This window comes from Egretta garzetta, unplaced genomic scaffold (genome assembly GCF_000687185.1).
Source record: "Egretta garzetta isolate BGI_Z169 unplaced genomic scaffold, ASM68718v1 scaffold365, whole genome shotgun sequence".
Lineage (NCBI taxonomy): Eukaryota > Metazoa > Chordata > Aves > Pelecaniformes > Ardeidae > Egretta > Egretta garzetta.
In genome coordinates, this window is record NW_009259602.1 from 825,289 (window position 1) to 848,430 (window position 23,142).

Genomic DNA, 23,142 nt, shown 5'->3' on the forward strand with positions numbered 1-23,142 from the left:
CTCCCTTAGTGAAGAGCATGGCGTTTTGCTTTTCCACAGAGCCTCTTCTGGAGTTGCCTATTCTCCATGTGAATGTAAACTTTGTGCCTAAATCACCAGAGAACAGATATGGTTTACTTTCAGTTTTCACCCTCAACAGGACAGTGCTGTAGTGCTTCAAGCAACAGAGTAAGATGAATTTTTCACTGCTGTTGCTTATAGTTCTAGAGGAAAGAAGCCTCTCTTAGAAGAGGAAAGTCCTAGATTGCCTTCAGCTAAGTCAAAGTAAGCCTATTACACCCCAGATCAGGGTAAAAGGTTTTAAGGAAAGTAGTTAACAGGATGCAATTCATGAATATCTATGTCTTGTTCTATTCTTGGGAGTGGAGCTCTTCTCAGATCTCTTACAGGCCAAATCAAACTTGTTGTCCAAGCAGAGAAGGGGGAGAGCAGAAAACATGGCTAATTTTATTGTTTATGATTCCACAGAAGAAAAAATTTTCCCCAACTTTGTGTACTGTTTCTTGATATCATCTTAAGTAACTTTGAATGAGTCTTCTAATAATGAAAGTGGAAAGTACTGTAACAATCTTGAGGCATGAAGTTTTCCAGTCTTTACAGACCGCAGCGTGGCATGTAGTGCCTGATTCTTTCTTCTGCCTTTAAACTCTGTATGTGTGTTGACTGCAGAAGTACAGACTCTGGGCAGTTGGTACCATAACTAGCTCAGTAGGACTTAGCTGTAATTTACTGTTGCATGAGTAGCTTTCCAAAACTCTCTTTTATTTAGGAAGAGTCAGTAAAATCCCCATGTGGTACTGACACCTATTTCCAAATAATACAGTCCTCTACACCTATGGAAATACAACCATTGTAAGTGGCACTGCATGGTATAACCATATCTACAGCATTAGATTGTACTAATCCAATTGGGTTTTTTAATATGGAATTATATCAGTGGAAAGTAACTTTAGAAAAAACCTGCTCTCAGTTTCCTAACAACTGCTCCTATGCTATACAGAATGGCTGTAGCAGGGACCTATGCAAGTTTTTTTTTGCAGCCTTTTTCTCTACAGAGAAAGACTTACTTTAAAGACTTTAGGACAGTATTTTTATTTGGATCTGATTCTCTTAATGAGAAATTGAGGAGCTTTGTTTTTCCCAGCAAAGTTCCCCCATCCTGTCCCAAACTGCTTTGCATTGCAGAGCTGCTAAAACAAATATTGTAGAGGATGTACAGAGAAGGAATGTTTTTACAGGTAAAGATAATGTGGAAAGTTAGAAAAGCAGGTAAGCAGATCTTTCGTGTGGACAGAGTCGTCTTTTAATTGCACTTGATGTAACAGGAGAAAGATGAAAAATCTGACCTCAAGAAATTTCACAGTAACTTTGGAGTCTTGGGGAAACTGTTCCACTATGAGGTCTAAAAGAAAAATCTCTCAATGGAATCAACTACCCCCCAAGTATGTCAGAACGACAGGAGGCTAACTTCAGTCTAGAAAATCCAGCCTTTGCTGTAGACGTTAATTTTCTTTTTCATCATTTGTAGCTTGGTGCCTCGGAGAGAAAATAACCCCAGTGTAATAATACATAAAGAGGCTGCTAAGAACACAAGAGTGGCAGGGGCTGCTTTAGCTCACTAGGTATTTAAAAATGAAATGCACGTATTCTTTATTTTGTATTAATACACTGTAATTGCTTTACCGAGTCCAGCATATCAGTTGCATGTAAATACTACAGATGAACTTGCCAAACTGGAGCTCACAAAACTAGTGCATTTATCCCAAAGCAGAGACTAAACCCTCTAACTCCTTAAAAAAATACATTAAAGAACATACCACACACACATATTGCACTTTTCTCCATATGAAATTTTTACCCCATATACATCACACCAAAGTCTCTTCAAAGGAGTCTGTAATACAAGATAATAAAGCTAATAATTACTCTAACAGTAGTGTACACAGTTCTCTAATGTTAGACATAACAGATTGGAACAAAAAAAGCCACTTCAAAGTACTATGAAGTGGTGCTCAATAGATACTCTGCCATGTTAGAAGGCATTAGAAGCCTTATATTCTAATTGGCTTAAAGGAAATGACATGAAATGTTAAATATACTTTTGGTTGAGGGGAAGAGTCAGTCAAAACTACACTAAAAACCACTGTAGCTTCCCCCTTACCAGCACTGCAAAGCTCAAATGAGCTTCGATTAGTTGGCACATCCTCATAAATGAATCTTGGAACTCAAGAACAGAATTATCTTTATCTTCAAGTCCTGAAATGTACGGTATCCTGGAGTTGGATGGGGAGGGAAGTGGTTATAGTTTGGCAGAACCCAGCTCCTGGAGCAGAACTGGGCCTGTCTCCATAGGTGTTGTGTGTCCTGTTAGCAGTTTTTGCCACGTAGCTCCTTGAGTGCTTGGTCAGATATTGAAGTTCCAGAAACTGTTTATTATGTTGTGGGTTACAGAAGAAGAAATGAAAAGGACAGGACTCTTTGTTGCCTTTCTTTTTCTGCAGTAGTAAAATGCCTGGTCTGTTATGGTGCAGTATTTGTCAAGCTGTTTCCCTTCCCTTTGTTAGTCACTTAAAGGTATCACAGGGGTCTCTGTATTCCATAGCTATTTACTGTGTCAGATGAGTTTCCTTTTAAAGGGAAACCACACAGTAAAAACCTTTTCTATCTCAGCTCTTTAAAGTAGAGCTTTCTACTCCTCTTTATCTTGCATCACATAAGTAGTGTATGGATGTGACCCCTGTTCTTTAAAGTCTCCTTTGCTGATGCCTTGAGAATCACTGTGGTATCAGAGGTAGAAGCTGAGCACTTAGAGCAGGCTACATAGCAACAGGAGTTGCCTCTCTAGTCGTAGTATACAGGAAGCAAGGTGCCTTCTGTCAGTTAAAAACCTTTCCTCCTTCACACAGCCTACAATGCAGTGACTAAAGTCCTACTATTCCACATTTCAATGCAGTCTTATTGCTGTAAATGCTGGCTGGTTATCCACCTTTCTAGTGAAGGAGAAGAGAGCAGCTTTAACAAGTCCTTTTTCTAGCTTGGTAGGATCCGTAATTTAACAAATATGGAAGAACCAACATACCAGATGTACTTTTGTTTGTTTCTTCCTTCTGCTACCTGTTCAACCCATTCCATTTTACAGTGACCACATGCCCTAATACCCAAACTTTTGAGTTTGGTGACTACACCCTCATTACTTGTAGCATCAGAGACCTTAGCTCACCAAACTTCCCAGCAAATCATGTTTTCTACATGTGATCAGCACAGTTTCTCTGCCATTCTTTGTGCTTTAATGAATCTGCAATTGTGCTTAATGTTGCTCGGAAAAGGGCTGAGCTGTCTATCTGTGAGCCCTGTTTGTCTATCATCCCATGATGTCCCACAATACTTAAAGGCTAGGGACAAAACCCAAACTAGAGATCTAAACAATCCTCCGATGACTCTTGCTTCATGACAGAAAGGTCTGGAGACACAACTGCTTGCTGAGTTTAGTATTTCTTGAAATGGTTCATACATCAACAGTTCGTGATGCTAAATATTGCTGTAATACTTTCTATGTTATATATACATGAACAATCAAAACACTAAGAAAGTTAAACATTATGTTCCACATGGTGGAACATGTGCTCTGAAGGGACTTTGGCTATAGCAAGGATATAAATGGGGTATTGTCTACTTTCTTCAGAAAAAAGCGTATAGGCTGATAAAGAACTGAAAAAGGCACAGCACTATCACTTCACAGGGTTTTTTTTTTTAAGCTCATTGTTTTTATCCTTAAGTTCTAAACCCCTAAATAATTGTCCAAATATACAAAGCTTAATAAACCACCAGCAACACATACTGCAAATTCAAAACACAGTTTGTTTGCTTGTTTTTAAAATGCAACAGAAGGACAGATGGATCCTTTCCAATGATCGGAACTTCTCCAAGACAGAGCCTTCCACAAAGGCCTGCCTGCAAAAGGGTTGTTTTCAAAAGCCACCTAGGTGGATTTTTTTTTTTTTTAATGCCATTGGCTGCAGCTCTTTATTTTTCTCATGGTACTTCTTACCTTCTCTCTCTGTCAGCTAATCCTTTCTCCTTTAGTATTCTGATCCCCACCCAGAGGTCTCTCCAAACCACTGTGGTGCCCTGTGTCAGTTCCAGGTATCTTTTAACAAAGTAAAGATGTCACTTAGCAGAGATCCAGAAGCTTCCCTTAGCAGATAATTAAGAGTTCCTTGGCAGGCTTGGGAAATACTGTTTACTTGCTAGCAGGAGGAAGTGGAGGCTGCCTGAGTTGCCTGGTGATCTTGGAGACTTCCATGGAGTAGTTCCAGATCAGTAGCTTAACCAGCAATCGGATGCCAAAGTGCAACTTTCCTTAATTCCACCTCACATTACTGTTTCAGGAGTATTACAGTTGCCATCAGCGCAGACCCGACTCTACCCTGAATTTCAATGAAAACTATTGCTTTTATTGCCAAGAAGTACAATACAACATGCACTTGTTCTTGTTTCTCCGAGTGAATGTTAGAGGAATGCTGACAAACTTCCCCCCCCCCTTTTTTTTTTTTTTAGAAGGGGGTATTTCCTTCCTCTAAAATTCACCTTTTTTTGCCTCCTTCTATGCAAACTAGTTCTTTATGGGATGAAATGGCACTATCTGTTTTCTAGCCCCTGCCACCAGCAAGGGGAGCTAGTAGCCAAACACTTCTTACCACCTCCTGCTTTTTTTCCAGTCGGGTGGATTTTTAGTTCCCCTGTTAATTCAAGGGTTGAAAAATTGCCATGAACTTTGGGGTAGGGAACAAAAACCAAAAATTCACATGCTTCTCCATTTGTCCTGTCTCCCACTGTTATGTTAGTCACCTCATAGTATTAATTCACCAGGACATAGCCACTGTGCTGGGGATCTACAGTCTCCATCATTTCACAATCAAAGAGTCCAGGCAATTCTGAGAGGGTTAATGCATCATAGTTTGACTGGGACTCATGAGATGCTGAGCTGCTCTGGCTGTCAGGCAATGCTACACTGCTCTGTTGTGCTGGGTCCATGGAATACTGGCACTGGTCTGGGTAGTCTGGCTCAGAGGAGGTGACAACAGGCAATTCACAAGTCTGATAGGAATATTGTAAGGACTGTGGTGGCTGCTGCACCTGAACTGGTGATGACAGCCGTGATGAGCTGGTGATCTGGGAGGGTGGCAGTGGATCCAGCTGTACCTTCTGGTACTGACTGAGGAAGGGGTCATATTGCATTTGTTCTGAGGAAGGCTCCATCACAGGGCTCAGGGGCTGCTGCAAGCTGAATGGGGTTGATTGCTGCTGTTGTTGTTGCTCCTCTTGGCATGCAAGTGGCAGTTGACTTGACCTTGGATATGAGCTCTCAGCTATTTGCATCTGGTTAAAATATGCCTGCAGCTGGGATTGCTTCTGGAGAAAGAGTCGCTTCTGATGCAGCCTAAATCAAGGACATAAACAGCAATTATTTTCACCTTTTGAAGTATTAAGGTGCTAGCATGAGTCCTGCATGTTAGTCACTCAAACAGTTCCAGCAGGGAGTGAAGTACACAACTGGAAAACTCCTGGACAATCTTGTTTATTAAACTTTACAGCAGACCAGAATCTTCACCTTTCAGCAGATATGCAGAGGCTGAGTTTGTAGGCCTCCTTTTAATAACCTCTTTAATCGCCTACTAAATTTTTCTTGAGCAATTAAGTTAAGCCCATGCATTGTTTAATTTTGTTTGCCAAGAGTAAGATGCACTGTATTTTTATTTTAAGCCTGCTATTCACTGCTCTGTGGAACTTAGGAGCTAAAGACTTGAGTATTGCTGGCTACTAATGGACATTGAACAGTCTCCTTCCCCCCATGTTCTTTTTCTCTGAACTGCACTGCTCCCTTTGAAGTTTTATGAAACTCCATGTTTTTGACTCCTTACAAACAGTAAGAATTTACAACACAATGTGAGGTTATAGCTACCTTTGACAAATTCCTGGGATACAAAAAAGTGGAGGTCTCCTGACAGCCAATCCGAAAGCATGCAGAAATAGGAAACCTACTACTGACGCAAGCAAACAGAAAATGAGTCTGTTGCTTCCCACCTTATTTCTTTATGCAGGCTTCTTATTCTTAAAGGAGTACACCAACCTGCTCTCAGTACTGTTAAGTTCTTGATTAGCATTAAGCAACTCTACAGTTGGCAGGAGTGGCCATAAGCGAAAAAGTAATCACAGATCATATGCTTTCTTGAAATTGAGCAGTATTTTTATACCTCTGTTCCTCAGTCTTTTTGTTCTAGACAGCACATAACTAGGCTGTTATTTTCCCGTCTCTCCCTATGACTCTTTTGCAAAACTCAGGGATAGTAACTGTCTTTAGTATCTATCTGCTTACTTGTTTTAAGATTACCAAATGATGAGGTCATAAAGAGCTTACAGCCCTTTAACTTGGCAATTAAAATCTTCTACTATAATATGTACAGTTAAAAGGGGATACTTCAAATCTATTTACTCTTTACTGTAAATTTTTCAGAGGAGTGTCACTTCTAAAACTTTTTCTTATCATACAAGATCAGTTATGTACTTTACAGTAAAATTATTGGCTCATGGGAATGAGACAGGAAATACCTAGATGACCGCAGAGCTTCCCAGCAGGCAGAAATACACAATCCATATTCTGCAATATGTAGGTTATAAATGGTGGGTGGTTGGGAAGATGAGGTTGAAATTACATACAACAATGTAAGTAGTAGGGTAGCTTCCTCCTACGCTTCTATACACCCATTAGCACTAAATGAAGCATGCAGGTATTTGCAGTTTACCTGCACTCTAGTAGTGTTAGCTGATTAAAGAGCTCGTAGCACAGAAACTTGTAAACACGTGGTAGAACTGTTGTCCCTCTTTTAAAAGGAGGACTGTGTCCTTACCAATTGTAAAGTGGAGTTTTCCTTTTTCCAAGAATTTCTAAAGGGACAAAGATTGTTCCAGCTCTTTTTACTACTCTTGACAGTAAGAATAAATAACTTATCTGCATAGTTTGAAAGCTTCTTACCTGTGCTCCTGTAACTGCTGTTCCAGACTCCGGGGCAATTCTTTGCAGTATAGCTGGCAAGTATTCTGAGCTTTTGATAGTAGAGTGGGTTTCTGCAAGAAAAGTATTGCTGTTTTTAAACTGCATTTGATTTAATGCATTAGTCCAGAAAGCAAGTGAAGATGATTGTCTACCCTAATGGCAGCGTAACTGCCCAGCTTCGTTTTCAGAAGCTGTCAATAGAGCTACTATCTAAAACCACAGCTGCTACTGCTTATTGGCTTTTAACTCTTGGACAAAAAATATCTTTGCATGATAGACTGTACCATGAAAATCCATAGAAAGATTTCTTCCCAAGTGAAAGAGAAGCTGCAAGCTGGAAAAAAAGTTTTTTATGAACTAAAGCTATATGAAAATTGGTTTAAAAAAAAAAGGGACATGGGGTTAGAAGTGGCTCCTTAGACGCTGATGCATCACCTTTACGGGGTGCAACACAGATAATAGGTATTCACTAGCAGTTACTTCGAATTGCTTTAATAACACTATACAGTAACAGACTGAGTAGGAAAACAGCAGTAATGTAGTATACTTTTTGCATAATTAGGGTCAGTGTCTGATAAAAGAAAAATACAGTATAATTTCAAATTCAGCTGTTCTTCACTAATTTAGCCTTTGACTGATTTTCCTGAGTAATAAGATCTAAAAGGCTAGTCTGCTGTGTAGTAACAGCGGCTGGTTTAATTCAGTGGAGGGGAGGTATGATACCTGGAGCCTGTGTTGTAAGTACTGTGTTTCTAAGCTCTGCCGTCTGGATAATAATGGGGGATGTGCACCATTAGGGAAAGCAGATGCAGCTTCCTGCTGCTGCTGAGATGCTTCCTCCTGCAGAGAGAAGAGGAACAAGTTTCATCCCCAGAAAAGGCTTTTCTGCCTCAATCCTTTCTTTACGGATTTCCCCTGACAGAGGTTGCATAGTTTCTGTACGGACTGGTCTTTGGTGTCACTCATCACTTCCACTGCATGGTGAGGAGCCTGAGTTACAGAGCTTTGAACCATCTGTGCTGCAAAAGGGCAAGGGCTTACATCTGCAACTAAAATGCCCTCTGAAATAGTACGTGTATAGAGTTAGAAAACCATCCAAACTCTGAATGTGTTTTCGTGGAGCACTTACTTCGCAGCTTCAAAATGGAAGGCAGAAAGCTTTCAATAGTGGTGGAGAGGATATGCATGGAGCAGGCATGTCTAGAAAATTGGAAAGTGCTGACAGGGGAGGGGAGTGAATTGTTGTCATGAGAATACCACGAGCACTGCAGTGTGTTTACATCAAGTGAGAGATTCTTGTGGAAAACATTACAACTTTGTGGTTGTCAGAACTGAAGTTTTCCAGCAGTCAGAAAATAACAGCTGTAGCTTTAATAGCGGACTTCATCTGGAACATTAGGTGCTTCCAGTGCCTGTGTACTTCTTAGCCATTTTATTCCTGGGGTTTAACAGAAACTTACTATTCCTGTTTGCTGTGACCCATTGCTGTAACTAGTGAGTTGGTAAAAGCTATTTAGCATTTCACTGCACAAATCAGTTAACCGTTATCACTCAACTTTTGCAGTTTTACAATTATACCAGACCAACTCCACCAGGGAAAGATGGTATTGGGCTTTTTTAAATCTAAAACATCCTTCAGACTAAAAGCAGTAATAAAATGTTGGATTCAGAAAGCTAACAAGGCCATCTCACTGACACCATGAATATGGTAAAAGCTAGCCTGCAAATGCCCATTCTCTGTTCTGCAGAAGACTGAAAGGAGAAGAGGGAACTTTATCTGTGAATTAGCCCTTCTCAGATCTCCAGAACACCTCATCCTCTCCTTATTTCTCCCAAACCACTAACACCTGAAAGATGGAGCTTGATTAAGTACCTGTGGAGGACTATTAATGAGGTCCTGCAACTGGTTGGCAGTTGATGTCAGAGAAGGTTCTTCTTCTGATCCCATCTGTTCATACAGCAACTGGACTTTGTTCAGTTCCAGGATTCCTTTGGTTCGTGCCAGATTCTGGAGGTGCTGTCTAAATGCTACAATTCCTGGAGAGGAATTGAGCAAAACCCTTGTCAGAAAATCCGTTAATTTGTATGTGGTTAGCACAGCAAATGTGAGATAAGCCAAGTAACAACCAAGCCACAAGGTGGCTTGGTGCTTCTGTGTATGGAGTACATTTACTACCAGGTCTAGGTATAATGTGTCATGACAGTGGTTACAATTACCTTGTGTGAGGGATGTGTCAGAAGCTCTGCGCCCCTCTCGGAAACTGACAGGAGAGCGGTTGTGGGTCTCGCGCTTTTGGGAGGTGAGTGCTTGCATGGCTGGATTGGCAGGTCTCAGACCTATGAAAGGTGTTGTCATTCTGGGTGCCTGTTGGTTAGTTAGCACCATTTCTTTCAAGGAAGGGGTGTCTTCCAGGAATTTAATGTCTCTCTGAATGGATCCCATGTCATACTCTGAATCAATACTGCCCAGAGATGAGTTTTCATCCAATGAGTAGACTTTCCCTGTGACAAAAACCAAAAGCCAGGATAAAAGAAAAGTGCAGCAGTATTTCACAAAGCAAACAAAGTGCCACAGGCTCAAGCTGTTCCTGCCAATAGTGACTGTTTTAGAGGAAATGAATCAAAAAAATAAAGTTTCATAAAGTAATTGTAATTTGACACTTGCAGCACCAGAACTGGGGATTTGGTTATTGGTTTTTACATTATCGCAGCAATAAGACACTATGCAGATGATGTTCACTGGCTTGTTTGGAGAGCATTCAGTGTTGTGGGGTTTTTTTGTTTGTTTCACTGTAGATAATCCTGACGAGTGTAGACTGAGCTGAAAGGCTTGGCTATCTTACTGATTTTGTAATACCTGAGAATCTAGAGGGTTTTGTTTCCCCACTGTCCTCCTCTGCCAGCACATTTTTAGGGGACGAATTATTTGGGGACACGTAGTTATGTGAAAAAGAAGAAGCCAATTTGTTAGACTTTACCAGTTGTTATTGGGGTTGTACATGACTGTACCCACCTGTGTATTTGTTGCTTTGGTTTTATACTGTCTGTACATCAGGTTTTGGGATGTTGCTTTGGCCTTTATAGCAAATGTTAAGTAACAAAACCAAGAAACTGTCTTGTACTTGTCGCTCTTAAAACCTAGAGTTTTTCATCCTGGGGTTATTAGATTGAGTGCTGAGACCAGGAAATGAGCTTTGAGATGTCTGAGCTAACTTCTGTACCTGGCATCATCATCAGCTGATTGGTAACTTCTGCCAGAGTGTGACGTCGTTTCCCACAGCGAGCTGCTTGGAGGGCTGCAAATGCCTGTGCAGGGTCATCTTCTGACTCTCCTTCTGTCTCTATTCCTTCATCAATAGAAGTTTCCATCATGCTGGTAGGCAGTGATTGACATCCTTTCCTAATTGCCATGGGAGGTACAGGATCTAGCAGGCAGCCATTTACCTAAATGGCACAAGGAGAGGATGGACAGTTTTCAATTATGGGCACAGGGCATCATCCCAAAGTGCAAGAAATCTCTGTCTATCCTGCAGCCTGGATATTTAAAATGTGTGAACCTCCCTACTTACTGAGGTAACTAAGACTTGTTAAGAATTGTATGTGACAAACAGATCCCTCCAGGTAGGATCACCACTGATATTCTATTAGTACTCAACTCCCTAAATTTGAATACTCTTATTTCCACATTCCTGAATTTTCTTCAAAGTTCTTTGGTATTTTGAAAACAAATGTGTTTGCAAAAGAAGTTGTTAACAAATGGTCTTGCAAGCAGACTATATGGTAGTACTCCAGGAAAATATTTAAAGTAGTATCAAGAAATAGCTATAAATATTTTGAGCATTAGTAAAATGATGATGCTTGCACAGGAAAATTCTGGATCTGCTGCCTGTATTTTAATGGATTGTATCTTCAAGCTTAATTTCTTGCACACCTTACTTTCCATTTGTGACTTTCCCATTCAAATACCTTCTACTGATGGGGCAGCAAAAGCACTGGAAAGACTATTTACTGAACTGCTGGAAAGTAAAAAGAGAACCAGTACCATGTGGGCAGTTGGCTCTCTGCAGTTTACCATGGCACATGGATCAGAGCTTGGAAGTCTTTAGCAGACATGTTCTATAATGCTTAAGACACTGAATATTCCCAAGTCAACTGTGATTTGACACCTCACTGTAGTCACTATTTGTTGATCTACTCCGGCCAAACTGCATCTATAAAAGCAAAGGGGATGCAAAACACAAGTTTGAAGTGTTAGTTTCCAAATGTCTTTGAATTGCTTTTTGCTTTCCAGCTGTAAGAGACCACACAAGAAGTTACTTGAAACAGCAATGAGAACCAGGGCCGCGCTCTGAGTGTTGGTAACTAACCAGTAAGTGAGCAAGAAAAGCTTCAAAATGGCAAGCATGAAATCAAACTCCTAGCTGGCACCAGGAAAAACACAATATGCTGAAATTAAAGTTATAATGTGATGTGATATGAAAGAATGACAAAAGTTCCCTGAGAATAATAATATACTTCATAAATATAATTCTTTTAAGCTACTTCCCCTTCCTCACAAAAGCTTTAACTGCTAACTCCCGTGTATTTCACTTATTCTTTACTACTCTGATGAGTATCGTCACAGACCTCAAAATTGCATGGCAAAATGGATCAGACTGTAGCTCCCTTCAGAGAGTTAAGCTGTAACCGTACATTTGGAAGGCTGTGGAGCCATCACATCCTGTTAGTTGAGTTCAGTTAAGTCTGTTAACTGTGGAGGTGTGGAAAGCCTACACAAAGTCTTCCAGTCTGATTACAGGAAACAAAACCCATTAGATGGAGCTGCAATTTTACATGGTCTCCAGTGAATATTTTACAGGCATTCCTAGTTACAGAAATGGCCTAGCCAGGAACTGCTATAACCTATTTGAGATGCTGCAGTTCTAATAGTTTTTGACAGTCAGAAGGTCCTGCTGGCTATTTACCATTCAACAAAAAAATAACAAAAATGTAACTCTTCTGGCTGGCTTATTATGAAAGTGGCAGCGATATGGAATTTTAAGTGCATGGTATTTTAATCACTTTAGCTGGCAATGGAAGCTTATGGTTAAGGTTCCATTATACCTTCCTGTTCTCATTTGTCGAAATTTTTGGATGAGTAGCTGAGTAGGTTACTCTAGATACTCAGCAATGAACCCTTTGTATTAGAAGCTATATATGAGGCATCTTCAGGGCTCTTAAAAATATATTTGAAAAGGAAAAACCCCTACTTTTGTAGGTTGACAAACTTGAAAAATGACAGAGTGGTAAGATTGGAATGTAAATAAGCAAAGAACACAAGAGGCGGATTAGTGATCAAAAAGACACAGCTGTTGAAAGTTATATTCAAGAGAGAAGTAGAAAAGGAATCTGGAATACCTGGAACTCTTGACACTCAGAGAATACTTAAATTTGGGGAAATAGGCAAAGTGTTCTGTCCAGCTAGTGCCAGAAATGTACAAATCAAGTGTTTAGATACAATAGGTCTTCGTATTTGACTCGCTGTCTATCCTGAGAGGTTACCCAGGACTGAGAACTTGCCAGAGACCAGAGTTTTGGGGACAGCATATGCTTAAGAGTAAGTGCTTGGGAGCAGGTTGAGAACATTAGGTCTTTGAGGAAAAGGTGACTGAAAGCAGGGAGAAGCAGATGGGTTCTCCAGCTCAACAACCTGCAAGTGTCAAGACACATGAGGTAAGCTAAGGTCAATGAAGTGACATTAGTTTGGATTAGCAATGTTCTGGCCCTGACTCCACAGTCCTTTGTGCTAGGATGATGAACTCTACCCTGTCAGAAGGAACTGATCTTCAATTAATTATTGAAGAGCTACAGCTACTACCACTAGCTGTGCTTTTTTACTAGGCAGTAATTTAAAAAGGCAACAATATTTTTAGCCTTAATGATTTCTGACAAAACAGTAGGGTGATTTTAAGCTGTACCTTTGGTGTGTCAACTCTTTCTTCCTCCATAAATGCTGTCTCTCCCTGGCAGCTGGAGGGAGGGAATGAAAAGGCTTCTGCTCCTGAAGCTGAGGGAAGACCTGGAGACTGCAACAACCTTGCATTTTGTGAATGCAAGTTAACTGAGGGTACCACAGCTTGTGCCTAAAAAAAGATTAAGAACTCCAAAACTGGAATAATTTTAGGTAGAAAACAACATACAAGGTCACAAATTAAAAATAAACAATACCTAGCCCACTTCCAAAGCATGAGGAGATTTATTTCCTCATTCTTGATGCATTACGTTCTTAGCCTGTAGACTTTAAAAAACCCACTCCCCCCACCCCCCACCAAGCACACAAACACACACCAAACCCCAAACACCATTAAACTAGCTACTTCCTGAACCTGAGCACTTGCTAGCAGTATAGACAGTGTTTGGGACCCTTTGGTGCCCTCCAACTGCTAGAATTCCTTTTTATATTCAGTACAAATCCCCTTAGTATTACCGTGAAGCATAGGGCTAGTTTCAGTGACTTTTCTAACACGCGCTGATGACTGTAGGAAAAAGCATGAGAAAGAATAAAGCAGACTGGATCTGAAATAAGGTGTTTTAACATAGGAGCACTGTTGAAGGGAGAGATGTGCCTCACAGAAGGCAAGCACGGCACAATTACGAAAATAGTGGTTTTCACTGTTTCTTAACCTTAATTTCCTGAAATGTAGTATCCACACAAGTTGCCTGTCCAAAAGGAAACAAGCAGCCTTATACAGGAGCTTGTGGTGCCACCATGCGTGAAAACAAATTATCTTGTTACTCAGGATAACTGCAAGATTGCTTACAGTCCTGAAGAAAAAGTGGTAATACGGCTGTAAAGTACAGGAATTTAGTATGAGAAGGAACTATCTTATAAGAGGTTTTTTTTCTTCCTCCTTGTTCAGCTGTCTCCACCTGCTTTTAATACATCTTATAATTAATAATCTGCTTTTGAATACTGTGTCCTTCTATCAATAGAACTACTATCTGAGAAAATAGCTGGTTTTAATCTTTGTCAGCCATATTGTTCCTTGACCTATGTTTTCATAGCTGAAGGGATTTGGCTTTCGTTTCAACAGAATTGAAAAACAAATGGTGTCTTGCTGCCTCAAGTAAAAAGGGAGCAGCGTAGTTGTGATTTCTTCTGGAAGTGGAGTCTGGGCACTTGCTCTATACAGCAGCAATACAGTACCTTGGAGGCTGAGAACTTGAGAGAGTATTTACTTGAGACCACGATAAATCGGACTCATCTTAGGCCAAGCCTTTCATGTTTCCAGTTATGCATTAATAGAAATCAAAAGCTGTACAATGTCTGTGTATCTTAATGAAACAAGAGAACATGTAAAAAAAATCTGAGAATTATTGGAATAAGACATGATAAACTGTACGTGACCTTTCTGAAGATAATTACTAGAGAAGAAGCAGACTGAATAGCCTTAGAGCCTGTGCTGAATCAGTCAGTATAATTAGAGAGGGTACGAAGTGGACAGCCTTCTGCAATGGAAGGGCTGGCACCAGATGTAAGGAGCACCCAGATTTGCTCTTGATAAAATACACATGACATCCTTAAGACTTAAATCAATTAGTCATCACACTGGCTGTATGCACACAGAGGTTTTGCAGCTGTGCTGCAAAGTCTCCCATGAAATTGGACCCTTGCTGGGTTCACAGGTCTCTGAGTCTTGAGCCATTAAAAGTCTCATGACAATGATACTTTTATCAGGTACTTAAGATATCACAGTGAATTGGCATATTAACCTGATAGGCTGATCCTAATATTTTCTTTTGGGTAGCTCTTTACTATTCTCTGCCATGCTTCATTTCATGGGAGACAGAAAGTGTTTCTAGAGAACAGCAGGGGAGAAAGTAATTTTATTTTCAACAGGTCCCTTTAGAGTGACTATGTTTATAACACTAAGTAGAGCCTGCATGCTTTTAGCCCCCATGCTAGCACAGCTCTCCATAAATTCAACAGCTTGTTTGTCAATCACATTAAAGATATTCCAGGTGTTGCAGTTTCCAGAAATGGTATTTCTCTAACATTTTAATCCATGAATTCCCAGCAAAAGATTTTAAATTCTCAAAAATCGAAGTGTTCCAATTAGAAGCACAAGCATAATATTTTCCCTTTAACTGGGAAAGAAACTGGGAGCCGAGGTTAAACCACGCAGGTACTTATTAAAAGCCAAAACTATTGTTTGCATTTCAGGCTTCAGAATGCAGTCAACTTCCCTTTCTCATTTAAAATTTATCCAGTTCCCTCCAAACTCCCGGGGTTTTTTGAGGGGTGGGAAAGAGGCAGCAGGAGCAGTTGTAGGAGGCATGCCAGACAACTGATTTGTCATCATACAGTTCTGACAGGAGGCAAATCCCAAAAAGTCTTTCCAAAATGACATTGCAAGTCTACATACTATAGAAATCACAAAATAGCAATGGATTCTAGGGGAATCTATGTAGAAACGCCACTCTGAAAGAGAAGACTGTCTTGCATAGCCTTAAACCCACCTCTGCTAGGAATGAGACCTTACCTTGGCTACTGTCTGCTCAGCGATGGTGCTTGGCCGACGCTGACGAGCATCAAGTCTCTGTTCCACAGGGAAGCTACTCCGATGTGATTTGAGTCTTTCCACTAACAAGTAATAGATAGCAGCAAAGTGGTTATAACTCTTGTTCTGCAGAGACTGAAAAAGAGAAGCACAGAAGTGGGGGTGCAGCCAAATATACATTATCTTTATGTTCTGTGAGACCAGGAAGAAGAAAGAATTGTCACTGGGTTGGGGGGAGATATTTAAGAGGCAGTGGGGTAGGCAGATGTCATTATGAATTGAGAAAGTCTCAAACCAGAGTGTCAGGCAAAGAAAAACATCAACCTTGGTTTAGTGCCAAGCTCACAGGAGTTTGCTATGTTCTGGGCTGCAACAGCACTTGCAGCTAACATTCAGGTGCTACTCTGAGCCCTCAAAGATTTGAACCTGGAGAAGGGACTGCACTCCAGGACCTCCTGAATATATTGGCCATTCCAAGTTGCTAGAAGCAATGGGGAACTGAGCCTCTGCAAAGCGGAGAAACTAGCCTCTTCTAGCAGAAAGTACTCAAACTTCCAATCTCCACAATGGTTTAAAATATCAACCATCCTAAAGGAAATTATTTTGCTAACTCCATAGGGAGTCTTGGTATTTGTGTTTGGTAAGAAGCATGATTTGGGATTGGACAGACATTTAACTGCTTACTGCTTTTATGCTCCTTTTTGAACATCCTTAGAGTTTCAAAGTAAATTTACTTTCATTTCTGATCCCTCCCCCCCAACCCCCCATTTGACAAGTAATGATTTATCAAACCCCACCCAGGAAATCTAACTGTGGAACCTAATATAGCTCCTTGATTTTACTTCTGCGCTTCAGAATCAACTTCGCTAACAAATAAATCTCTAGCAATGACCAACTGTAAGCAGCAGCAAGTATCACCATTGTAACAGGCAGCCTTGTTGGGCTACCATTTTTTACATAGTGCATGCTATATTTCTATGTATACTCTAGTTTAAAGCAACTGCAACATCAAATTTTTTGAAATTTGTGCTTGTTTAAATTAAATAGTTAATACACTAAAAGAACAGTACCTAGTCCTGGGATATGGGACCAGAACACATTAGTCTTTTCCGTGGGTTCTAATCTGGATTCCAGACGCAGAGTAGTATCCTTTCTCTCACAGTGCTGCCTTTCCATTGACACATTTTCTCTATGGGCAAAGCCTTGGAGTGGAATAGCTAGCGTAAGGCACACAGGTGAAGCTGACTGTGGGGCTACTGAACAATGTTTTGCCTGCACTTTGCATAACACACACACCTTATCTGTTCTAACTGTTAAAAAAAATGTTGCAAGCAACTCAGGTAATGAGTTCTAGTCATAAAAACAAACCAGGAGACCTTCCCCCCAAGGATAAATATTGGTTTAGTCTATTTTACCTCAATAGTTTTCTGTTGGTCTATTCCAAGGCTATGCATTAGCCGTAAGACCTGCTCATTATACTCTCCAATGGAAGGCTCATTCTCCTCTCCTGGCGGATAAAGAATAGGTCTCTGTGCAGGAACTTCTATAAGCATCCACTTGTGCTCCTTAATCTGAGCAATAGTTAACCGTTTGGATGGGTCTAGGACCAACATTCTTCTAATCAGATGTTCACACTCTGTTGGGCAGAAAAAAAAAAAAAAAAAGACCAACCTTCTAAGTGGTACTTGCATATATTCACCTGAGACCTACCACTACAGAGCATGACAACAGGAAACTGCCTGTTTCTACCTCACCTCTGTTAAATACACTTCCTGAAGCCTAAAGCAATCTCTCAAAACAAGGTTAAAAGTCACATAAAGAGGGACAAAACCACAACTTCTTTAAATGCATGGTATGGCTAACAGTACCACTGCTTTTACACAGCTTCCACATGAGCGTAATATTTAATACCTCTTTGAAGCTACTTGCGCTATTCTAAGTCCAGTGCTATCATTAACTGATAAAGTTTCAAACAACCTCTGTGAAGTGTGGTGGGGAGTAATTAGCATCCTTCTCCAGTACAGTTTGAAATAGCATGTCCAGGATCATAAACCAAGGGATTGGCAAAACTTGGGTTAGTGTCTGGATTTTTTTTTTTTTTTAAATTTCCATCCTAGCCTTCACAAAAACAAAGGTAAAAACAACGTCTCTGTGGCTGAGAATAGTAGCCAGTGGGTCTGCATGTTCACCTCTTTTAACTCCAGGACCAAAGCATGCAAGCAGTAGCTTTTAGGTGCCAGAATAATTCTGAACACACCAAGCTATTGCTGCTTTCTAACTACTCCATGCTGGACAGCTTTAAAACCATCCCATTTTTCTTCAGATCTCAGTTGGTTTTCGGAAGATGAGAGCACGAGATGAACATGCAGTTTGTATACGATAGGAAGTCAATGTAAGTTCCTTTAGGGGAGCTTATCAATCTGCCATGTATTTCTAGCTGACCATGGTATGGCTACAGTACAGATGTTATGAGTCAGTCCATTCAGGTAGTTGTGAAAAATAGTTTAGAGAGAGATTTCTGGCTATTTATTCCTGTTTATCTCGTTTGTTTTCACAGTTTTTCTAAGAGTGATCAGCATGTGATCAGCAAGGGGAGCAGCAAAGAGCCCATGAAACAGCTCATCTACACTGCCGTCACAGCAATGATTGCAACTCACGCAAAGGTACCTGGCTCTAGTTTGCATGCCTATGTCAGCAGTCACAGAAACACAATCCAGTTCAGCACTGGCTGCAAAATGTGCCCAGGAAGCTGAGGGGCTGCCTGGGTGCCATAATGACATTGCTAAAAGCAACCAAATGCAGTATAGCTACACTGTAGTGGCTGTTTTCAGAGGCAGTGCGCAGGAGTACGTGCCACCAGAAAGAAAAAGGGGAAGACCAGAATGTTTTACACCACAGAACCCTTAACAACAGGGCTGAAAAACATATTTTTAATTCCCTTTTAAAAAGCACAGAAAGGAGCATATTGAAAGAGGATTTGATTCAGGAAGATTGTTTTGAAGTAATCTGGCTTAGAGACCCTTTAATATAGGGAAGCTGAAGGATACCATCAAACCCTGTGTAAAAATAGCCCCACTTATTCTTGTCTGAACAGGCATGAGGGAGACTGAAACCCAACCAGTCGCGTGTGGGAGTGCCAGATACGTGACAATGAGAACCTGGCGTATGAACTGGTTGTGCACTTTTTTGCTTTTGTTTAGCGGATGCTGTCAAAAACTAGGAAACACCAAATCACAACTTAGGTTTGACAGCGATATTGCTCTCAGCGTATTTTCTTTCCACATTAAATTGCATACAGCCTTACAGGACAAAAGGTAATTGCTACACAAATGTGCCTCTCCCCTTGCATCCCCGTATTTCTGTTCACAGTAGGATGAGAGATCCTTCAGCTTCCTTTTTGACTCTCTCCCCGCCCATGGGCACAGCCAGGCTAGTGTGTCTACTCATTGTATTAGGAAAAATGGGTTGGTTTGCCTAGCAGCAGCCGAATTGCAAAGGCATACAGCTCACCTGGCTTATTTGTGTTTCTTTGCAAAACGAATAGTCTGCCACACCATAATCTAGTGTAGAGCTGCATCACCCTTTGCTGTATTGCAACAGAGATTATTCTAGAACTTACTCAAGGTTTACCGCACCAAGAGCATAAGAGGACACATTGTTACCTTCTGACATAAAATAAGGGATCCTGAACCTTCCTTCAAGAACTCGTTGCCTTAGTATGGGGAGTGTTGGTCCATCAAAAGGCAATGCTCCACAGACCAAAACATAAAGAACTACACCCATGCTCTGTAAGAAAGAGAATATTAATTTCATTTTTCAAGCTACAAGAAAGGTCTCTGAGGTTGGCTAGCCAAGTCCTGTTATAGAAAAAGTTAACATTCTGTTCTGTAGAAAACAGGAAACTTATACAAAAAGGAGTTAGATTTCTGAAGATCCCTAAACATTAGGAACACTCAGCTAACCCAAAATGGCTAGGCTTGCAGTACCTTGTGCTGATAAGCAGGTAAGCTGAAGTGTAATGGGTTAGAGACTCTGGCTGCTAGCAGGAAGCTCCACGCAGATGACTGAATGATACCTGAAAAGTGAGCCCCAACTTCAGGTGAGAATTAGATATACTTTTTATTAATCTCAATGTTGTTCAAACAAAAACAAGCCTCAAACAGTAGCGGCTCAAACTAAGAAACTGTAACTTTTTACGTTTACCAATTTGCAAAAGCCTGGGTAAGAGGCACACTGGTAACTTCATGAACAGTCAGCTTCAAGGGAACACCAACTCGTAATTCTGCAGTGCTGAGCATGAGGGATTATTTAATGTGAGCAAAAGGAGACAATCTGGACAAGAGCTCTCTTCCAACTGCCAGACTCGTTTTTGAAAGTATGCAAGTTAATTGGCACTGCAAGTGGAAATAGTCTTGCAGTATATGCCAGAAAAATACAGCACCACACTAGATGAAATAACCACACCAGACCCTCAAGCCAATCAGTTGCCATAGATAGCCACAGCACTGGATTTCTCAGGGGGAAAAAGCAGACATTCAACATTCACCTTAAAGCTTTGTAAGTACACAGAGATTTTAAAATTAAATATATATTTTAAAAAGTCACTTCCTTCCTTCCTTCACCCGCCAAAAACTGGATTGTTGCATTCCTCCTGCAAGCTTAGCACTTTCCGCAGACCTATTCTGTGACTGGATGTTGCAAAGAGATACAGAATCCTTAACTCATCTCAGAAGTGATGTTGATGATTTTATCTTAAATATCAACACAAGTGCACTTCTCTGTGAGCAGGCAGAGTCTGTTAGCGATTTAGGATCTTACATATTTAAAGAATATTTGCCAAAGTTCAGAGATTCACTTCCGACATTCAAACAGTGCCTGTGCTACTTTAAATGGTAAGCCTAGCTGAGGTCTGCTGTATGTTTATTTACCAGTTACTAAAGGTTCAGAAAGGCTGTAGCCTTTTTTTAAGGAAAAAAAAAAAATCTATCTAGTTACATATATATATGTATGTATATAGAGAGATACATGTATACATACAAATATATGTCACGGTTTTAATGTGATTAATGCAATTAGATTAATTTAAATTAGATTAGGAGATGAAAGCTGACTTTCCATGGACTGCCCTGTTTGTGTAACACACTGAGCAAAATGTCAGTGTCTGTATTGTTACGCTATGTGCAATATTATCACTGCAAACCTTATGCCAGAGCAGAGACTGTCTCTGGTTGCTTTAGGATATGAATTCGTCATTGTAACTACCAGAATACTAAAATTAAAAAACAAACAAACAAAAAACCCCAAACAAAACCAAATTAGGAATGAAAAGCAGTCTCTGACAATCTGTGAAGGGTGCATAGAACTTCTTCAGTTCATTTTAGTCCTTTTTCCATTGCATAAGAATGTGGGTTGTACACTCTGCACTCTATCCTCTTCCATGTACACATGGAGACACCCCTATTCAAAAACACACAGCTGCCTGCCGTAGAAATGTTTGTGGCACAAATGTGCTTGCTTCCAGCTTAAAGAAAAAAGCAGTCGTCACCTCTCCTGTGTTTCAGTAGCTCAGAATCCCTTTAACCTCATAAAGAACTTGAACTTGTAAGGCTTTAAGTCTCACTTAACACAGAAGATATTAAATGCATTAAAAAAAGGAAAGTTCATGCTTTCAGTCAGGACAGTTTTTGGGGGATCTACCTACGGTTTTTCCTCTCGTGGGCTAACATACACCTACACTATACATTTAATAGCCACCTGGATAGGTAACTTCAATTCCATTCAATGTTAAGAGGCATTTTATCACACTCAAGAAATAAAGCTGAGGAGGAACAGCTTGTCTGCAGCTGAAGAAGAATCAAAAATTATTCCTTTGTTCCAGCTTCCTAAAAGTTGACTTGAATCCAGTTAAAAAAAGAATAATTATACCCAGATATCCAGCTGGGGTCCCTCGTATTGCTGTCCTTCAAAGACTTCTGGGGCTGCATATGGTGGGCTTCCACACCATGTCGTCAGCGGCTCACCACTCTTATAGAAATTTCCAAATCCAAAATCTGTTGAAAAATTAAGGGGAAAGTCACTCTAAACTCCAGTTGCAAAACAAAGGATAATTATACGCATGGACTAAGGCCTGAAAACTCACTTTCATTCATGAAAGGCTCTATCACAAATCCTTTCATCAGTACTCCCACAGAAAATATTTATTGGGATGCTGAATGTCCTATACTGCTATTTGCATGACAACTATGTAATCATTAAAACACTCTGCAAAACTTCACAACCTGTAGGAGTTTTGAGTAAACTTCTACCAGTTTGCTACATCCAAGTTTATAAACAGCTATCACTAAAATTCAACAAACTGACAATCATGCATACATACGATCTTATTTACTTGCCAAGAGATAGCTGAGATGCAGTACTGAATCTGAGATTTCCTGACTTTTCTTTAGGTGCTCTCTAGCCTTGAATACGCAACAGGTTTTAACAACAAAAGCATCAACTTTGGAGATGGGAGGAAGGAACTCTACCAAAGGCAACAAGCATAGGAAAACACAAAGCCTTTTGCTAGGAAGGGAACTCTGCTACTGGGATTGTCTACAGCCCTTTCAATCTACAACTGAAATGTTTCTTATTATCGCTTAATATGGGACCAGGCATGGGTCCCACAGGACTTCAGTATTAGTCACTATTTGTAATAAACCAATAATAATAATTTGAAAAGCAAATTGACAACCACTATTGCATAGAGACAAGAAGTCAAATAGAGTCCAATTCAATTTTTTTAGCTTCCCCCGTTGCTGTTCTCCCAGGTTGCTTTTTTTTTTTACAATAATTTACTAGAACAATACAGCAAACAACATTAATATTGAAGAAGCTGGCTTAATGACTGAAGTGATACTGATTATTTTAAAAATGCAGAATTTCAGGTGGTTGCTACCACTCCCTGCTGCTCTGACCTGTAGCTCTTGCCTTCCACTCCACCCTTACCAGTGTCTTTGGAGCAATTCACAGCCCAGATCCTCCAGTTCCTCTTATATTCTGCCATCACTTTCACTCCCTTTGCTGGTTCATACATTATTTGCTTTAGCATTCTTTTCCTGTCAGAATCCTAATAGTCCCTCCTATGTCCATTCTGAATACAGTCCTTCCATGACACTCCTCAGTATTAATACACAAGGATCTTATTCATCAGGCTTTTAATAAAAGCCATTGGAGCACAGTGTTTGGATACACCTGCTTACACTATAAATCAAAATGCTTGCTCCACTGAAATCTAGTGGAGTTTTCTCATGCAACATTACTCCATGTTCCTCCCAGCACTACCACTCTGGAATGCTTAGCCCTCTATTCCACTTATGTTGCAGGCCACCCTGTATGTTCTCTGTGACAACAAATCCTGTTAATAGTAAAGCAAAAGAGTAGAAGTTCTCAAGGAGAGAGATCTGATAACGGGGACAAATACTCTTTGGATTTAAGGATTTCAGGCAAACTGGCTTCAATTCACTAACTGATCAGCTGTATCTCTGAAGGAAATATAGAATGGAGCATTGG

The 23,142-nt window shown here is 40.3% G+C and overlaps 1 protein-coding gene across 3 annotated transcripts in view; it reads right to left on the bottom strand.

Moving 5' to 3' along the window:
• Nucleotides 1-3,741: 3,741 nt before the first annotated feature.
• The window catches only part of SIK2 (salt inducible kinase 2), a 45,829-nt gene continuing 26,428 nt past the window's right edge, over nt 3,742-23,142 (bottom strand). The window contains exons 5-15 of one of the 3 annotated variants that reach the window (XM_035893942.1): nt 21,520-21,644; nt 19,257-19,380; nt 17,010-17,230; nt 15,577-15,729; nt 13,012-13,176; nt 10,276-10,498; nt 9,272-9,556; nt 8,928-9,091; nt 7,778-7,894; nt 7,034-7,125; nt 3,742-5,440 (exon numbers count right to left, since the gene is read on the bottom strand). In XM_035893942.1, the coding sequence (XP_035749835.1) occupies nt 4,858-5,440; nt 7,034-7,125; nt 7,778-7,894; nt 8,928-9,091; nt 9,272-9,556; nt 10,276-10,498; nt 13,012-13,176; nt 15,577-15,729; nt 17,010-17,230; nt 19,257-19,380; nt 21,520-21,644 (2,252 nt within the window). In that variant the 3' untranslated portion in view covers nt 3,742-4,857. The other 2 variants (XM_035893944.1, XM_035893943.1) reach the window with 2 other exon arrangements.